The following is a 15,961-nucleotide window of genomic DNA, read 5'->3' as shown; positions in this document are numbered from 1 at the left end:
AAAACAACAAAAACGCCACAACTATGGAACATATAGGACAAAACCAGATTCTCCAGCGGAAACCTCAAGGTATCACTACGATCCCGCTCCGATGCCTGTGCACAAGGAGCAGACCTGACTAAAGGTCGCAGCTGAGCCACGACTCAGGCTGGAACTATGGAGTGTGGTAACCAAATTCTGATTGCAATAAGACATGAAAATAAATACTGAAAAGAATGCATCCTTGCATCCCAACTCTCAAATGACAGGATCACCTGGATCCTCCAGTCATGAAAACATTGAGTCATATAACATACATGGATAAAAATCCCTCTGCCTGCTTTTTATGATTTTATCCAGGAGGGAAGTTATTCACATAGTTACATACTTGCTGGGCAGGGGTGCAGACTGCAGATTTGAATAGCCTTTTATTCTTCAATAATCTGGAATAACTGATAAAAATAATAACATCCAGCCACCTTTAATTCTAGTAGATTTTGCTTCCCACAGCTTTGCAGTTTTGAAAAGCATCTTCTCCCAGATTTAAGGTTTGAATTAATCCCCTCAGAAAGCACAACAAAGCTAATCTAGTTCTGTTATTCCATTAAGCCTGTTGCACAATCCAGAATGTACTCTGTGTCAAAGGAAGCTGGAGACTATTGGAAGGAAAAGAGGTTTGCAGAGAAAATTACTCATAAATCACTTTGAGCAGCCACGGCACATAAAAGCCAGCTCAGCAGCAACAGACCAACCTTTTTCTTTGTTAGCAAAGCTAAAAAACAAAGCATCACCCTGCCATCCACTAACATTATCGGACTGAAAGCCTATACTGTTTTTTCCTGCCATGCCACAGGAAAATCTGCTTCATTCAGAGTCTGTTCAGCACTCCCATTCTCTTTGCACTGTTATTTCAGCAAATTCAGCTGCATTAAATGAAACCAGAAACCAAATATAGAACAGTACACACATTAATGGAGTACATGGAAAATAATCAACTCCGGGTACAAAACGAAGCAGCATGGACACTAGAATGGGATATACAATTACAGGAATTACTCCATTAATTCAGTCAATTATTCATTAACCTAAAGAACAAACAAAAATCAACTATACACAACATTAATTTTAAATATCAAAATATCCTGTTACAAATGAAACTATTCCCCCCCCACAATCAGATAACACTCCCAGATGTTTCTCAAGTGCTTTATTTTTATTGCTTTTCATAAAAACTGTCTTCAGTATTTTACAGAACATGACAAACTGTGGACAGCATATAAATTTCCAAAGCACTTCACTTAATTACTAAATGCTTGTTAAGGTCCTTAATCATATTTTATGGGAAAAGTTAATGGCAATCTTGGAATGGTGCCCAATTTGGACAATATTTTCTAATCCATTTGAAATGAACCAGAATGAAATCATAGTTCTTTGTCTGCAAATGTGATGCTGGTTTTGCTTCTAAAAGCCTTACAATTTCTCTAAGCTGTAGCAGAAAAGCCTTTATTTCAAAAAAGGTAGAAAATCCAATAGGCATTAAAACTACAGGGGATTATTGCTGTGTTTTGTAAGATATCCCCTATGTAACAATGGCAAATAATGGGACAAGTATCTCAGGGAAACCTTACACTGGAATGAGGTAACAAACATCTCGGGGTTCAAAAAGAAAAATCTATCACAAGATGAATGCCTTCCCAAGATGTTTTCCCAGAACTTGAGTACAAAGGAGATGCAGAAGTATTGATGTTTTCTTAGTGAAGCATTTTACAGGGTACCCTCCAAAATTGACCTGGACATGTAAAATCCTGAAAATTTGAAGTATTGAAAACTGAACCCTAAGGAGGCTCCAAACCCATAGAGACATGCATTCCTGAGTAACTTTGTACGTGCAAATAATTCAAGCAAAGCCAAGTTTCTAGTCTTACTCTCAGTCTGTTGTTTCAGGAAGCCCACAGGGTTATCCTAGATGTTGATCATCTTTTCTTCGAAACAGAAGGATAGTAAAGAAGTGACTGGAGGGGGAGGGGGGGGGGCGCAGGTAATTGGGTTATGGCATTAAATAAAGGCAAGTTGGGGGTTCTGCTCTAGAAAGGTTTTGCTTTGATGTTATAGCAGAAAAGAATTTAGTCTTTTACATTTTATTCATCACTGTGGCATAAACATAAATAAATTCTTACTGTCTTCAACAGAAGGATGGAAATATATTTTAATTCTACTTGATTTTCAATCCCTTGGTCACAAGATATTCAAGACCGTGTAGATAAGCATGGTCAACAACATCACAAAAGATATATCAGTACAGAGGTGCAGAGTCAGGAAGTGCTAGAATTAGTGTCCCTAATTCTTTTCTTCAGCTCAAACTACAAAGTACATATTTATGAAATAGATAAATAACATCTCTGTGTATTTGCATATACATGCACACATACTTTTATATTTCTTTAATAACAATCCTGTGTTCTGCCATCTGGTTGTTAACTATACAGGTAAGCATGTTTATAGCAAACATTATATATATGTATACACACACATTTGGAAATAAATTTTTTTATATATATATATATATATATATATATTTATATATATATATAATACATATATAAATTCAATTGTTTCTGTAGTACAAAGTGCCCATTGCAGAAAACTATTTGTTGTCACAGCAAACAAATCTAGAAGTGTTTTACATGTTCTTTCCACTAAATGGTAAGTCTCAATAAATGATAAAATACCAAGTATAATTACTCTCTCAGCCCACACTAAGACCTAGTGATTTTGAATTATGTGTTCTAACATCTATGTCAGTGATACAATCCTAAGTACAGTGTCATTAGTAGTTAGAGAAAGGTTTAATTGTAACAAGAGAAAACCTTCATGACAGTATCATGATTTTAAATTCTCAAAGAGCATACATAGTAATATTCTGACCTTTCACAACTATTGTGCAAACTGAAGTGCAAACCAGAAAATTTTAACACCATGTGGCTCTGAACTTACCATGGGTAATTCATATTTGATGTGTAAGCAACTCAGTAAGCCCTTCCGTTGTACTTGGCACTGCTGAGGCCGCACCTCGAATACTGTGTTCAGTTTTGGGCCCCTCACTACAAGAGGGACATTGAGGTGCTGGAGCGTGTCCAGAGAAGGGCAACGAAGCTGGTGAAGGGTCTGGAGCACAAGTCTGATGAGAAGCAGCTGAGGGAACTGGGGCTGTTTAGCCTGGAGAAAAGGAGGCTGAGGGGAGACCTTATCGCTCTCTACAGGTACCTGAAAGGAGGCTGTAGAGAGGTGGGGGTAGGTCTCTTCTCCCAGGTAGCAAGTGACAGGACAAGAGGAAATGGCCTCAAGTTGCGCCAAGGGAGGTTTAGATTGGGTATTAGGAAAAATGTCTTCACCGAAAGGGTTGTCAAGCATTGGAAGAGGCTGCCCAGGGAAGTGGTTGAGTCACCGTCCGTGGACGTATTTAGAAGACATGTAGATGTGGTGCTTAGGGACATGGTTTAGTGTGGACTTGGCAGTGCCAGGTTAATGGTTGGACTTGATGATCTTAAGGGTCTTTTCCAACCTAAATGATTCTATGATTCCTGGCTTACTCTGGGCACAAAGTGACAAACCAGCTTTTGTCAGTCTCTACTATAAGTGTAAGCAAACAGAACTGTGGGAAACAGTGCAGTCTATGGGGAGGAGGATGTGACTGTAAGGTGAGACACGCAAAATACACAGAGAAAAGAGAAGAATAATTAGATTTAGTTATGCACAGAAATACCTACAGTGGGGAGGGGTCTTAAGAAAATTTCAAGAAATGAAACTTAAGGGCTTTCTTGGCAACTGTCTGCTTTAGTGGAGTAGACTGGGAGCATAGCTGGGACACAAGACTTTCAACCCTGGAAAACCGAATTCCTAAAACTGGAGTCTTAAACAGAGGGGATGATTCTTCATAGTGCTCCTCATTTTCTTGCAAGCCTGCAGCACCTGGCTAAACTACAGGTCTCCCACCAATTTAAACTCTCTCCAGTCTGTGAAAAGGGCATGTTGAGAAATTGGTGTCAGGATGAGTACAAGTATCTGAGGTGCAAACTGAGAAGGATGCTTGCAAAGGAACAGCCCTAGTATCCTAGCAGGCACATCACAGCCCTACTCTCAAACCTTTATAAACACACAGCAGGGGATCATAGAAATGTGAAGACAGAAAGTCAGGGATGATAAAAAAAGGAAAAAAATACCATTTGCTCTATGTAACACTGCCCACTTTTCACATGCTACATTTTAACCCCTGTTTTTCCAGGAATCTAGTCTCCAGCATCTCTACCTACTTCCAAGATTACTTGCAACCACCCTATTTGTGATGTGAAAGGGAAGTCTTGGGCCACAGACCAGTTACAGCTGCCTTTCTGCTTCTCCCATCATTATCCAAACAGCCAAATCCACACTGAACCCATTAGTACTAACTAATTGCTTCCACGTTCGCCTTTCAGACAGTAGATGTCTCCTTTTTGGCTCCCGATATTCCAGACATGGAATACACACTGTTAAAAAAGACAACATGCCAAATAGTCATTGGGTCGTCAGGGTTTCTACTACAGCTACAAGCGTACAAGCCGCAGGCTTGAGCTGGATTCCTATCAGTGACCAGGAGTGAAAGAAAAGGCTCCACCTCAGATCACTGCGGATACATGTTCTCTGCATTTGCAGAGGATAAAGAAAGCAGACTGAACCAGATGTCCCCCTCAGTGAGCAAAGACTCAGTATATATAATCTATCAAGACACATAATTTTCAATTTCAGAACACTACCTATAATAAGTACTGATCATACTTTGTCAAAAGCCTAAAGAAACAATGAATTTACACTCACAGAAAGAGCATAGCACTGCAAGAGAAAAAAAACAAAGCTAAATTCAGGCCAGCTGGCAATATCTTTTAGACCAGCTAGACAAATTTAATTTACTTTGTTCAGGATCTCTCTATTCTCTCTCTGGTCTTGCTTCACTTAGACGCAATGAATCTTAATTTCTGTTCTACCTAAAATGCTTCTCATTAAGTTCATCAGGAGACAAATTTAGCTATTATTTCCTTGTTATGTCCTTCAGAGTGAATGCTTAATTTTCAGTCTCTCCTTCATAAAGATTTTGCACTTAGAGAGAGTTCAGCCACGAGTACCTAGTTCATTTGGAACCACATCCTAAAAATCTAAAAGGCATTAGATTTCCAATTTTTATAGTCATATAAAATACATGATAAATTTGTGTATGTACCATTGCAGTCCAGTTTTACTGTTACTTCTTTAAACACAAAGCAATGTATCAAATACCTAGTATTGAAAATAGGAAAACAGTTTTTCACCTGCTTTATAAATATCCCACTGCACCAAAAAGAAAATATTTTCACAGAATCATTCTCTGAAACCTGTAACTCTCCTCAGGTTACTTTTTTCTGAATTTGATGGCAATGACAAAAACTGTTAACATTGCTCATTAACATGTTGCTCACTGAAGTGGGTAGACGTGAGGGAGAGGAGGGTAAGACTAAAATCACAGGACAACAGCAGCACAAGGACAAACAGCATAAGCTTCTTAACCACATGAGCAATTTGGTTTGGAAAAGCTTTCCACTGGAAACAGTGGGGGAAGGAATCTGCCAGTTTTAAGGTGGATTTTAATGCATTTATTACAGGAATTGATAGACGATCTGGTCTTTGTGATAACACTGGTATTGTCTTGAGGACCCATCAGTTTGTTCCAGAGACAGACAAGCTCTTTCTTTCATAGTAATTAACTATCTCTAAGTGGATATGTCCTTTATGTCATTGTACCTCATTTATACCAAAGCAACTATTAGAGAATTTTAGTTCAGCCTGAAGCCATGAGTGCCATCACATCTATTTTCTGCCTTGACTAAATTATACAGGATATGGAAAACATCAGCCTGCCAAGAAGCCTGCAGCTTGAGAGGCTGCTGTGCATGTATACGTGCGTGTATAAATAAAAAAGATGTTACATTCCTCAGACAGATTTTGTTCCATGCTTGCATAAATTCTAGGGGCAGAAATAGTTTCCTTTTCTTGTCTTTTTAAAAATTAAAAGAAACAAGAAAACCCAACAACATGAAAACCTCATGGATTATAACATCCCTGAATAAAGAATTAAATTAAATTTGCCATCATTCTGTGGAGGGCTACTTATGCCATAAAATAAATACAGGAGGCTTCAGACAGAGAAACTGTTTGAAGTTACATTGTAAATGAAACACTTTAAAATGAGAAATATTACATTCAGCGTAATCAGATGTTCAATGTAATGAGGGTAGTTACCTAAATCATTTGTCATTAGATTCACTGATTATAATTGCTTCCTTAGCGTAACAGACTTGCATTTACCTCCTAAAACGATATCCAAGAAAGCAGCAACATAGGGAAAAAACCCACAAAAATGGCCTTTTCCCTTTACTGCTTGCTTTAATTTTTCTTCTTTTATGGCTGTACAACAGGCTACAAAAGTAGCTGCCAATAACCCTGGACACAGCTGACTTCAAAGAATAGTTCCAAATCACACAGAATGGTAGGCAGGAAGGAAGGAACATTTTTTCCAGACCTTCTTTGTCTATTGATGCACAGGCAAGTTAATTACTACACAGTGGTAATTAGCACCCACACCAGCGGCGGGGATGCATAGCAATCCTCAGCTGTCTTTCCCACAGCATGATCCTATCTTTGGAGTGAAGAACTGGGTCATCGTATAGTCAGGGGTGTCACAAGAAAGTGCCGCACTGGGGAGAAAATAAAAGTTATGGGAAAGTAGAGCTCTCCTAACCTCAACTTCATCTATTATTTTGCTTATTTCCCTCTGAATATTCCCAATCCAAGCCACCATAACGTTGGGAACCAAATTTTAAAGGTGTTTAGATGTCTAAATGCAAGCACAGGTGCTGAAGAGGCATTAAAAATGCTTATGAATCTAAAAGCCAGTGACTTCACTAATTTCTCATCAGCTGAAAATTATCTGCATAGACAGTTTTGGAATCCAAACAGGTATATTGATGTGCAGTTTTAGGCACCTATATTCCACCATAGTTTGCTCTTGCAGTCAACAATGTGCAGCAAAGCATACTGCAGAGACCCAGAACCTGGAAGCATACTTGGTACAGCCACAGCTCTGCACCCCACTGAATGATCTGTGCCCTGAACATTCTCTCTGTCTTTGAGATACATCCCTCGTGTGCACAGACAAGTCCAGGAAAAAGCTCTTAAAGAGCAGATGTGCCTGGACTTTTCTGATTAAGAAGCTAACCAGGCACACCTGTAGAAAACTGCATTTTAATAGAATGTCATAGGAGGAACCCAATTTTTTCCCAGACAGAGAATTCACAGCCAAAAAAACAAAAAAAGACTAATCTGATAAAATGTCAAATACTCACAGAGAAAGGAAGACTGGAAGAGCAGCTTCCCTACTACTGTAGACTGAAAGTCCCATCCTGGGCCATCAAGTCCAAATTTCTGATAACTTGGACAAACATTACAGAGGTTGTCATTCCTACACTCATCAAGGTCCATTTGAAAAAAATGGCTTACTTTTTGCAGGAAGCTAATCCAAAATCTGATTTCTCTGAGGATGAAAACTGTTCTCATATCCAACTAAATGTTTTATCTTACAGTCACTATTGAGTCCAAGGATTGGCTGAGTTATGGCCATTCAGCTAACCTGTCTGTCAGGGTCTGTCCCAGCTTCCAACAGGCCTGCATTGCAACCAATCTTTTGGTCGCAGTAATGACCATAAGATTTATTTCTATGCAACATAATAATAACTACCGTACTGAATTTCACTCTGCAGGAGAAAGACCTTTACCAAATATAAAAATCGTATTCAAAGGACAGAATGTATTTTAACTGAGTAATTCTTAAAGCAGTAATGCTTCAAAAATTACCATTAAGGTTTACCTTCATGCTTTTTACAATTACATGACTCAAGATTTGCAAGAGAATACTTAAAGCAACCAAGCAGTCCAAGTAAATATAGCGCATTTGTGAGTTTTCGTTATTCCTATCAGCATTTGTAATAGTGGATTGTAAAATGGATTCAAATACCATTGTGCCCTGCACTGTTGAAGCAAAACAGTCTCTAGTACCTGTAAAAGCAAAAGGACTGATTCAGGATGGAAAAAGCCTATTCGAATGGCAAGGAGTACCAAAGGAGGAAGATGGGGAAAAGTGGCAGGAGGCCGGAGAAAACAGAATGGGCTCACTTAACATCAGCCTCTGTACAGGTCAGATACACAGGTTCTTTCTGGTCCTCTTCTAAATTAGAAGACAACTGCTGAGCTATCAAACACATAGTAATAAAGATCTTTAAAATCTTTGCTGACCTAATTACTTTCACTTGGTTGTACTGCACATTTCTCATTAGCAAACAATTTGATGAGATTAAATTTACATTGCTGGCAACTACTAGCACAAGCTCAACTTGCAATCAGAATTTGAGCATAACTTTCTTTTCCTTATCAGTGTCAGAGAAACAGAGTTGGTGAACTAGAAAAATAAGTGCAATCTGGCTGACTGTGAGAAAGAAATCTAGCATGATTAAGAATAATCGTGGGCCAGATGCTGAATATTTCCCAGCAGTTTCAGAAATTTCATAAACTAGGTATTGGTTGTATTTTTTTTTAAATAACATCTTTATCCCAATAAAGGACTTCCTACGTATTGCTGGGGTAGGGGATGTTGCCTCAGGAATTGTAGAAAAACACAACTTTAGCTGGCCTTAGAATAAAAGTTCCCTTATATTATTAATTAGATTCAAATAGGTAGGGTTAAGTCTATTACAGAAGATGGAGGGACATTCTCTCCATTCCACATAAGCATGAAATCCTATAACCGATTTTCAACTGTCTTTCATGCATTCTCATAAAAATGATAATCTTATCATTACTATTTCATAGTTGAGGTAGTATTTGCAAAAGCCCCAAAGCAAGAACCATGAAAGACAGAAGCTCTTACAATGCTCAAATCAGTGTCAAGGAGGACAATTTTGCACCTGGATTTATTGTATCACTTCTGATACTGTGGAAAAGCTGGTCACAGTTCCATAGTTATGAATGAATTTTGCAATAAGAGCAAGGATTCAGCTTCTTGACTTTATATGATGAATAAAGGTTATCCTTCCTGAAATCCACTAAAAACTTACTAATACACCTTTTGATTCATTCAAAGAAATGATTTGTAAATGAATTCTTTTAGGGCACACATCAGTATCAGATTTTTCACTCAGATGACACCACATTCCTCAAAAATGTTCCATGTACTCAAACTTTAACAAGACTTTACCACAAGAAATTAAGAGGTAGCTGAGCAAAGGTACTACTCATTTTTAATTTTACTGTCCTGCTTGGGTACTTCCCAAGTTAGGCCAACATCTCTGTTTGTAAGTGGGACCATACACAACAAAGTGGCCTCATCTGTTTCACAGTAGAGCATTATTATCTAAATGCGTCAGGAATAAGAGAAGCTGAACTTGTATCAAGAGTTCTCATCAATGGATGGCTCAGCTGCAGTGTCACTGCCAACCAGTGGTTTCATTCCCACTAGTCCCCATCCTCTTCTCCCACTACTTTTTCCTTTGCTGTTCCTCCCATTTGCTTTCTGCTGCTGTAGCGATGGAGAGGTTATAAGATGGTCATCAGATGGTCATTTCAAAAGCAAGCAATGCATTCCTTTTCTATGGAGAAAGAATGGTTTATGGATTGTGTCTCGAATGACTTATTTTATTACTGATTAGGTGGTTCTGCACAGAGGATTTCTTCCATGTGAAGCATTTAAGATAGTATTATTGCACTTGCGTATGTTTCCAGGCAATATTCAATTTCACTTTTTTGTTCTTCTTTAGAGCAATTACCCAAATGTTAATATCTTCTGCTGCTGTAGTTACGTTATTAGATTCTCCTGGCCAAACACCTACACAGGCTAGCAAATGGCAGAACAAGAACGAAGCATCTGCTTTTCTGTTTTTCCTCTTCACATTATGTCAGTGAATTCCTGAAGCTGTTTGTGCCTCATTTAAGAACTGAGTAGAGTTCACCAGAAAGCAAACAAAAAAGTCAATTACTGAATGTTCTCATCAGACTTTAGATGGCTGGCAAAAAATCCAAAATTTTCCTGTTCTTGTGACTGGACAGAGCTACCCAAAGTAATTGTTGTTGAATGCTAACTCTTTCATAGTAACTTCTTGCAAAACTAGGCCTCAGAGGTTAGCAAGTGTGAGTCGCAACACCATAAGAGGAATGTACCTCATTAGAGCCACAGCATGAATGGAGGTCCTAACACACAAGGTAAGCAAGGTCAGGGAACACTAGAGCATAAAGTCAGGAAGAATTTATTTTAAGGATTTTCACGGGGGCTAAATTGGGCCTATTCATAGAAAGAACAGCACAAAAAGTCTTGCCTTGTCCGACTGATGGAAATCTCTTTCCAACGCTAGCTGACTTCATCTAGGCCAAAGACTGGCATGACCAAAGCTTTCTGTAAAACTGATTAATAACATAAGCCTTGTCAAATAAATACTCAGAAGGAACTTTTTTTTCCAAATAGGAAGTACTAATACAAGAAGGTGGAAAACAGACTAAATAAATACTACATTTGTCGTTAACATAGAAGTGCACCGACACAGATGTCACAAAAAAATGAAATATTCAGTACTCACTGAATACAACTGGCTTTAAAATCACTTTTGCTATAGTAGTGCTTAGATTAAAACAGAATCTAGAGAAATGCTTTTGCAAGATCTATGAAGAAAACCTTCCAAAGACAGGAGCGGGCCAACAGGTGAAGGAATTGGAAAGAGGCCTTCATTTATCCTCTTTCCCCTTCTCCACTGTCCTTAACTTCTTTTTTTAACTCCTGTTCTCTGCTGCTTTTAAAAGCTGCCTAACAGTTCTAGTGAAATGATAGTGTTTCCATCTGATTCAAGAATCTTAAAAATTAATAGATGCGATTTTACTGCAGCCCTTTGCATTCTTTTTCTTCAACTCATGTGCAAGTAAGTGTACTCAAACAGGTGTTTTTCACAGATACAGTGTGATGCAAGGGTGGTCTATGTATACATCTTCATTATTTTACTTCATAACTAATAGATTATTTTGTATACCAGAAATTCTGTCTTTATGTGCAACTTCTTAATGAAATATTTACTGAAATACACAGCTGCATAATCTTTACATATATTGGCAAGTATGCACTCTGTAACCCATGCCCGAAGGTGATGCAAGTATCCAAATTTGTTTATATTCCCATTAGTATGGCGGGGGGTGGGGAGGAAGATGCTCAGCTTTGAGGAAAACAACACTATTTTTTAAGTCCTATTCTGTAGAAATTAGGTAAAGATGGTCTGCAAAATCAGATCATAATGTTTAGCAATTCTGATACTGCATTTGTGATCAAGTAGACATTTCCTTTTCTATATGCATTAGCACAACAATCTGGAGGCAATTACAGCTATAGCTTTCATGAGAAAACATTTTTTTTAAAAAGTAACTTAATAATGCAGAAATCAAAAAAGTCAGAACCATGAATCTTGGATCTTATTCAATCATGCACCAAAAAACAACCACCATACAACGCACTGCAGTTTAAAGATGTGTCATAGAAACTGAGTTGAAAAGCAGAACTTGGTAAACTAATCTCAGGAATGTTGGTTTATTACCCACCGTAGTTTCTGGTTATACTGCTTGACTTTTTCTAGTGAGGCTGCATTAATCTGAGCTTGAAATTCTTCTACTGAGACACTATCTCTGTAATAATATCCTTCCATGCTCTCCAATGCTGTGGAAAGAGAAAGGAGAATGGAGAAGAGAAAAATCAGTATTAAATATTTAGTCTTCGCTTTCTTTGTAGCTTTGTTCACACGCTAGTGAATTACTTTTTAACCTTGAGGCTGTGACCCCACTGTGGATTGCTGAGCTGTTTCCGTATGTCATCAAATTCATACAGATCTCTCTTTAAGATTTCATTTACAAGAAAAATTATATTTCTTGCCCTGTGGAAAATATAAAGGAGAGCGCTAGTTTGAGTTCCGTTGCTCTAATTAAAGTACTCCTGCCCTATGAATGTAAATGGGTTTTTTAGTTCTGATATATCCTGGAAGAAAACAGCAGAATGAGCTGGGGTAGAGGAAAGAAAGGATTAATATACCAGCTACTTTCACAGAGGGAGACCTAACAACTTCTTACGAAGCCCAATTTTGGGAGGTGTGGAGCACCTGAATGTCTAGTTATTCCCACTGATAATGTGAATGCCTTCTTCTGGATCAAGTAAAGCAAACTTCTCTGGATCTCTGAAAATGCCCTATAAGCTCCTTTTCAGGGATCAGGTAAGTTTCTAAAGTCAAATACTTGACTATGTTCACCTTTGTTGTATTCACTTCACCAAAGCAAGGATGAACATTGCTAAAAGAACTCAGGAACTAAACAAAGACTTCCATTAAAGGAAGGATCATATGTCCTTCTCATACAATCATTGCACAGAAATTAAAAGGTGGAAAAAATTAACAACTGCTATCCATTTCGGGATGCTCTTCTTAGCAATAGTTTTCAAAAAAAAACAAAGAAAAAAAAAGAACATTCCCCCAGCCCCTGTAATTTAGATACTCGGGGAAGTTTAACCTTTTCTTTAGCCAAGTCAAATCAAGTGTTTGAAAGGTTCTCAAGAAAATTTGGACTGGAAAAGTCAAGATCTTCACATTAAGAGGTTAACCTTATTATAACATAAAACACGGGCTCTTCGTGAAATAGTTTTTCTGGGGAGAAGCATTAAAAATTTTACAATTAGGAATATTGCCACTTTAATAATCCATACACATTCTAAGAATTCAACACCCTATCAAAAAATGCAAGCAATAAGCAGAGTTCTGATGGAAACATACTGCCGTCTTAGAGCTTCAGCTGCACACAGAATATTAATTCTGCTTGTACTGCTTAATATGACCAGTTAATAAATAATTCATTCATTGTGAAAGAACATGCAAATTGCACTCCCCTTCTGTGCTTTCAGAGTTTGTAATTCTACTTCTGTGCGAAAAACATTAAATTTAAACAGTCAGACTTGCTTCTTAACTTCCTTGGTGCTAAGTCACACCAGAAAGCCCCCACAAAAGTATCTGCTGAACTCCATTTATAATAGCACGTTAGTGCAAACAGAGTTGATAATCCATACTGCTTATTTTACTGGCATAAAGTTGGTTTTATCCAATTAGATTACCCAACCGGGAAACTCAGTCATCTGTCGGGACTGGCTGGAGTACGCGGTTCTGCCTTTACAGGCACTGCGGGCACCATGCTCATGGGTGCTGGCAGGGAATCCCACAGTGTGTGCTTTGGCTCTCCCCTTTTTGAAGGGTTTGACATTTTTCTACCTAATATATTAGAAAGCTCTTTTGTAAGGAAGCTTTCCTTACAAACATGTCTTCTATGCTATTCTTGAATCCAAGTTAGGATATTATGGTCTGAAGGCATAGACAACTGAATGGGAAAAAAAAACTGGAAGGATGGGTAGGCTCAAAGGGTAGTAGCTAATGGGACATGGTCTACCTAGGGGCCCATTACAAGCAGAATACTACAGGGATCCATATTGTTCAACATCTTTATCACTGACCTGGAGGAGGCAAGTCAAATTTGCAGCTAATACCAAACTGGGAGAAGCAGTGGATATACGCAAATGCAGGGTCACCTAGAGAGGGACCTAGTCAGGCTGGAGGAATGGGCCAGCAGGAACCTTGTGAAACTGAACAAGGACAAATGTAAAGTCCTGCACCTGGGAAGGCAGAGCCTAAAGAGCAGCTCTGCTGAGAAGGACCTCGGGGTTGTGTTAGACAGCAAGCTGAACAGGAGCCTGCAGTGTTCTCTGGCAACCAAGAAGGTCAAGAGCATCCTAAACTGTATTAACATAAGCATGGCCAGTAGACTGAAAGAATTGCTTGTCTTCACCTTACTCAACACTCATTAGACAGCATCTTGAATGCTGTGTCTACTGGGCCCCATGGCATATGAAAGCTGATCAGCTGGAAAGAGTTGAGTAGAGGGCCACCAAGATGGTCATGGGATGGAGCACACGCTCTGTGAGGAGAGGCTGAGGGACCTGAGCTTGTTCAGCCTGTACAAGTGATGGCTTTGGGAGAGACCTACTAGCCAGCTGCCATTAGCTACCAGGAGGTCAACAAGAAGACAGAGCCAGGCTCTTTGCAATGGTGCATGGTGGCAGGACAAGAGGCAACGGACATAAATTGAAACACGAGATGCTTCAACTTGATAGAAAGAAAACACTTTTTCACCATTAGGGCAGTCAAGTAGAGGAATAGGTTACCCAAGAGGTTGTGCAGTTTCTGTCCTTGGGTGTTTTCAAGATCCTACCTGATAAACACCCGAGCAACCTGGTCTGATGTCACAGCTGATGCTGCTATGAACAGGAGGTTGGACTAGAGACCTCTTGAGGTCCCTTCCAATCTGAATTATTCTAGGATTCTATGAAAAACTAAACAATTTAAAAACCTTACATAATTAAGAGACTAAGTAGCAATTTTCAATAAACTGAATTTTAATTTTAAATAAAGTGTCTTTTAATTAAGCTTATTTATTGCTGAGATCTCGATTCTAACGTAGGAAAAAAAGAAATCTGAATGCGAAGAGCAATATCTCAACATTCTCAACATTCTGCATACGTAAATATACATAATATAGCCTGGGTAAATGTTTACAAATTTTTAAACATGTCTACAGTCCTAATCCTGCAAATATATAGACTTGTAATTTTAGGCATGGAGCTACGCAACACAGAATAGAGCAACACAGAGATAAATAGACTGATGTGCACTGACTTGTGCCTTTGATAGAGTATTCCAAACACATGATTTTCTAAATGTTCCATTTGAAAACATCATAAACCATTGTATTTTAGGCAGGAAGCAGCTTTCCTCTGTTAAGCTTGGGAAGCGAGAATTCACTTCACAGAGGAACTTACAGAAGATTTCTACATTTGTAGCTAATAAATGTCAGTGAAAGATGGGGATCTACTGAGTTAGTTTGATGGCAGCTCAGCCAAACCTCATAGGAAAGAAGTAAAAAATAGAGTTCCAATTCACTTATTAATGAGGGGAAAAAAACAAAAATAATGACTTAAACACTAGAATTTAACTTCTTATCCAGGACTTCTTATTCTTGGAGTCTAATGGACTATTTTGGAGTGGGATCCTTGAAAATTAAAGAAATTTGGTATGATAAAGAAAGAAGAAATCTTCTATATTACTGAAAATTACTAAGCAGATGTAACACTTGAACGAATCTTTACCCTTTTCCTTTAGCTGACTACAAAGATGCTTATCCTAAGACTCAAATATTTTGAGCTTCTGGAAACAGAAAGGGAAAAAATTCCGCAAAATAAGTTCTGTAGCACTCTGAATCCCCTCTCGAATCCCAAAAAATTAGTATTTCCAGGATCTCATCTGAACCAAGGAATTTTCTGTTCTCTTTCATGTGCCTTTTTGTCTGCTCTACTGAAATGTGTCTCCTGCTCAGTGTTCTCATCTTCCCTTATGACTGAAATCAATCCGTTCAAAAGAAATCCACTGAAGTCTGTCTTTATTAGTTTGTTTAAAAATCAGACTTCAGGGATCTTATTTTTAAAAAATTGTGTGTTTTAAGTTTACAGTAAGTTCGGCCATTTCTTCATGTATCTTACTGTCTGCTATTTCCTTTTACATCCTCCTTATCTATCAGAGACCAAACCCTCCTCGAAACCTTCATTTGTATGCCTGACTTCTGCCTATTCCACATAGACCCTGGAAGCCTTTCGCAAAGTACGGAGTACTTTCAGCTCCCTCTGAAATCAAAGGCGGCTCAAGGCAATCAGCACCTCGCATTCACCATTTCAGTGAATCAAACTCCACACTCCTGATGACTGTAATGACACTGCAGCTAATGCAGGCTGCCTGCAATTTATGAACAGTCTGAG

At 38.4% G+C, this 15,961-nt stretch overlaps 1 protein-coding gene across 1 annotated transcript in view; it reads right to left on the bottom strand.

The window, feature by feature from the left end:
- PREX2 (phosphatidylinositol-3,4,5-trisphosphate dependent Rac exchange factor 2) overlaps positions 1 to 15,961 on the bottom strand; it is a 189,916-nt gene that overhangs the window by 30,673 nt on the left and 143,282 nt on the right. Inside the window, exon 36 of the mRNA XM_075494782.1 lies at positions 11,668 to 11,782. Within this exon, the coding sequence (XP_075350897.1) occupies positions 11,668 to 11,782 (115 nt within the window). The remainder of the gene's footprint in view (positions 1 to 11,667; positions 11,783 to 15,961) is intronic.

This window comes from Mycteria americana, chromosome 2 (assembly GCF_035582795.1).
Source record: "Mycteria americana isolate JAX WOST 10 ecotype Jacksonville Zoo and Gardens chromosome 2, USCA_MyAme_1.0, whole genome shotgun sequence".
Taxonomy (NCBI): Eukaryota; Metazoa; Chordata; class Aves; order Ciconiiformes; family Ciconiidae; genus Mycteria; species Mycteria americana.
Note: the sequence above shows the minus strand (reverse complement) of the source record. Positions and strands in the feature narration are given on the sequence as shown.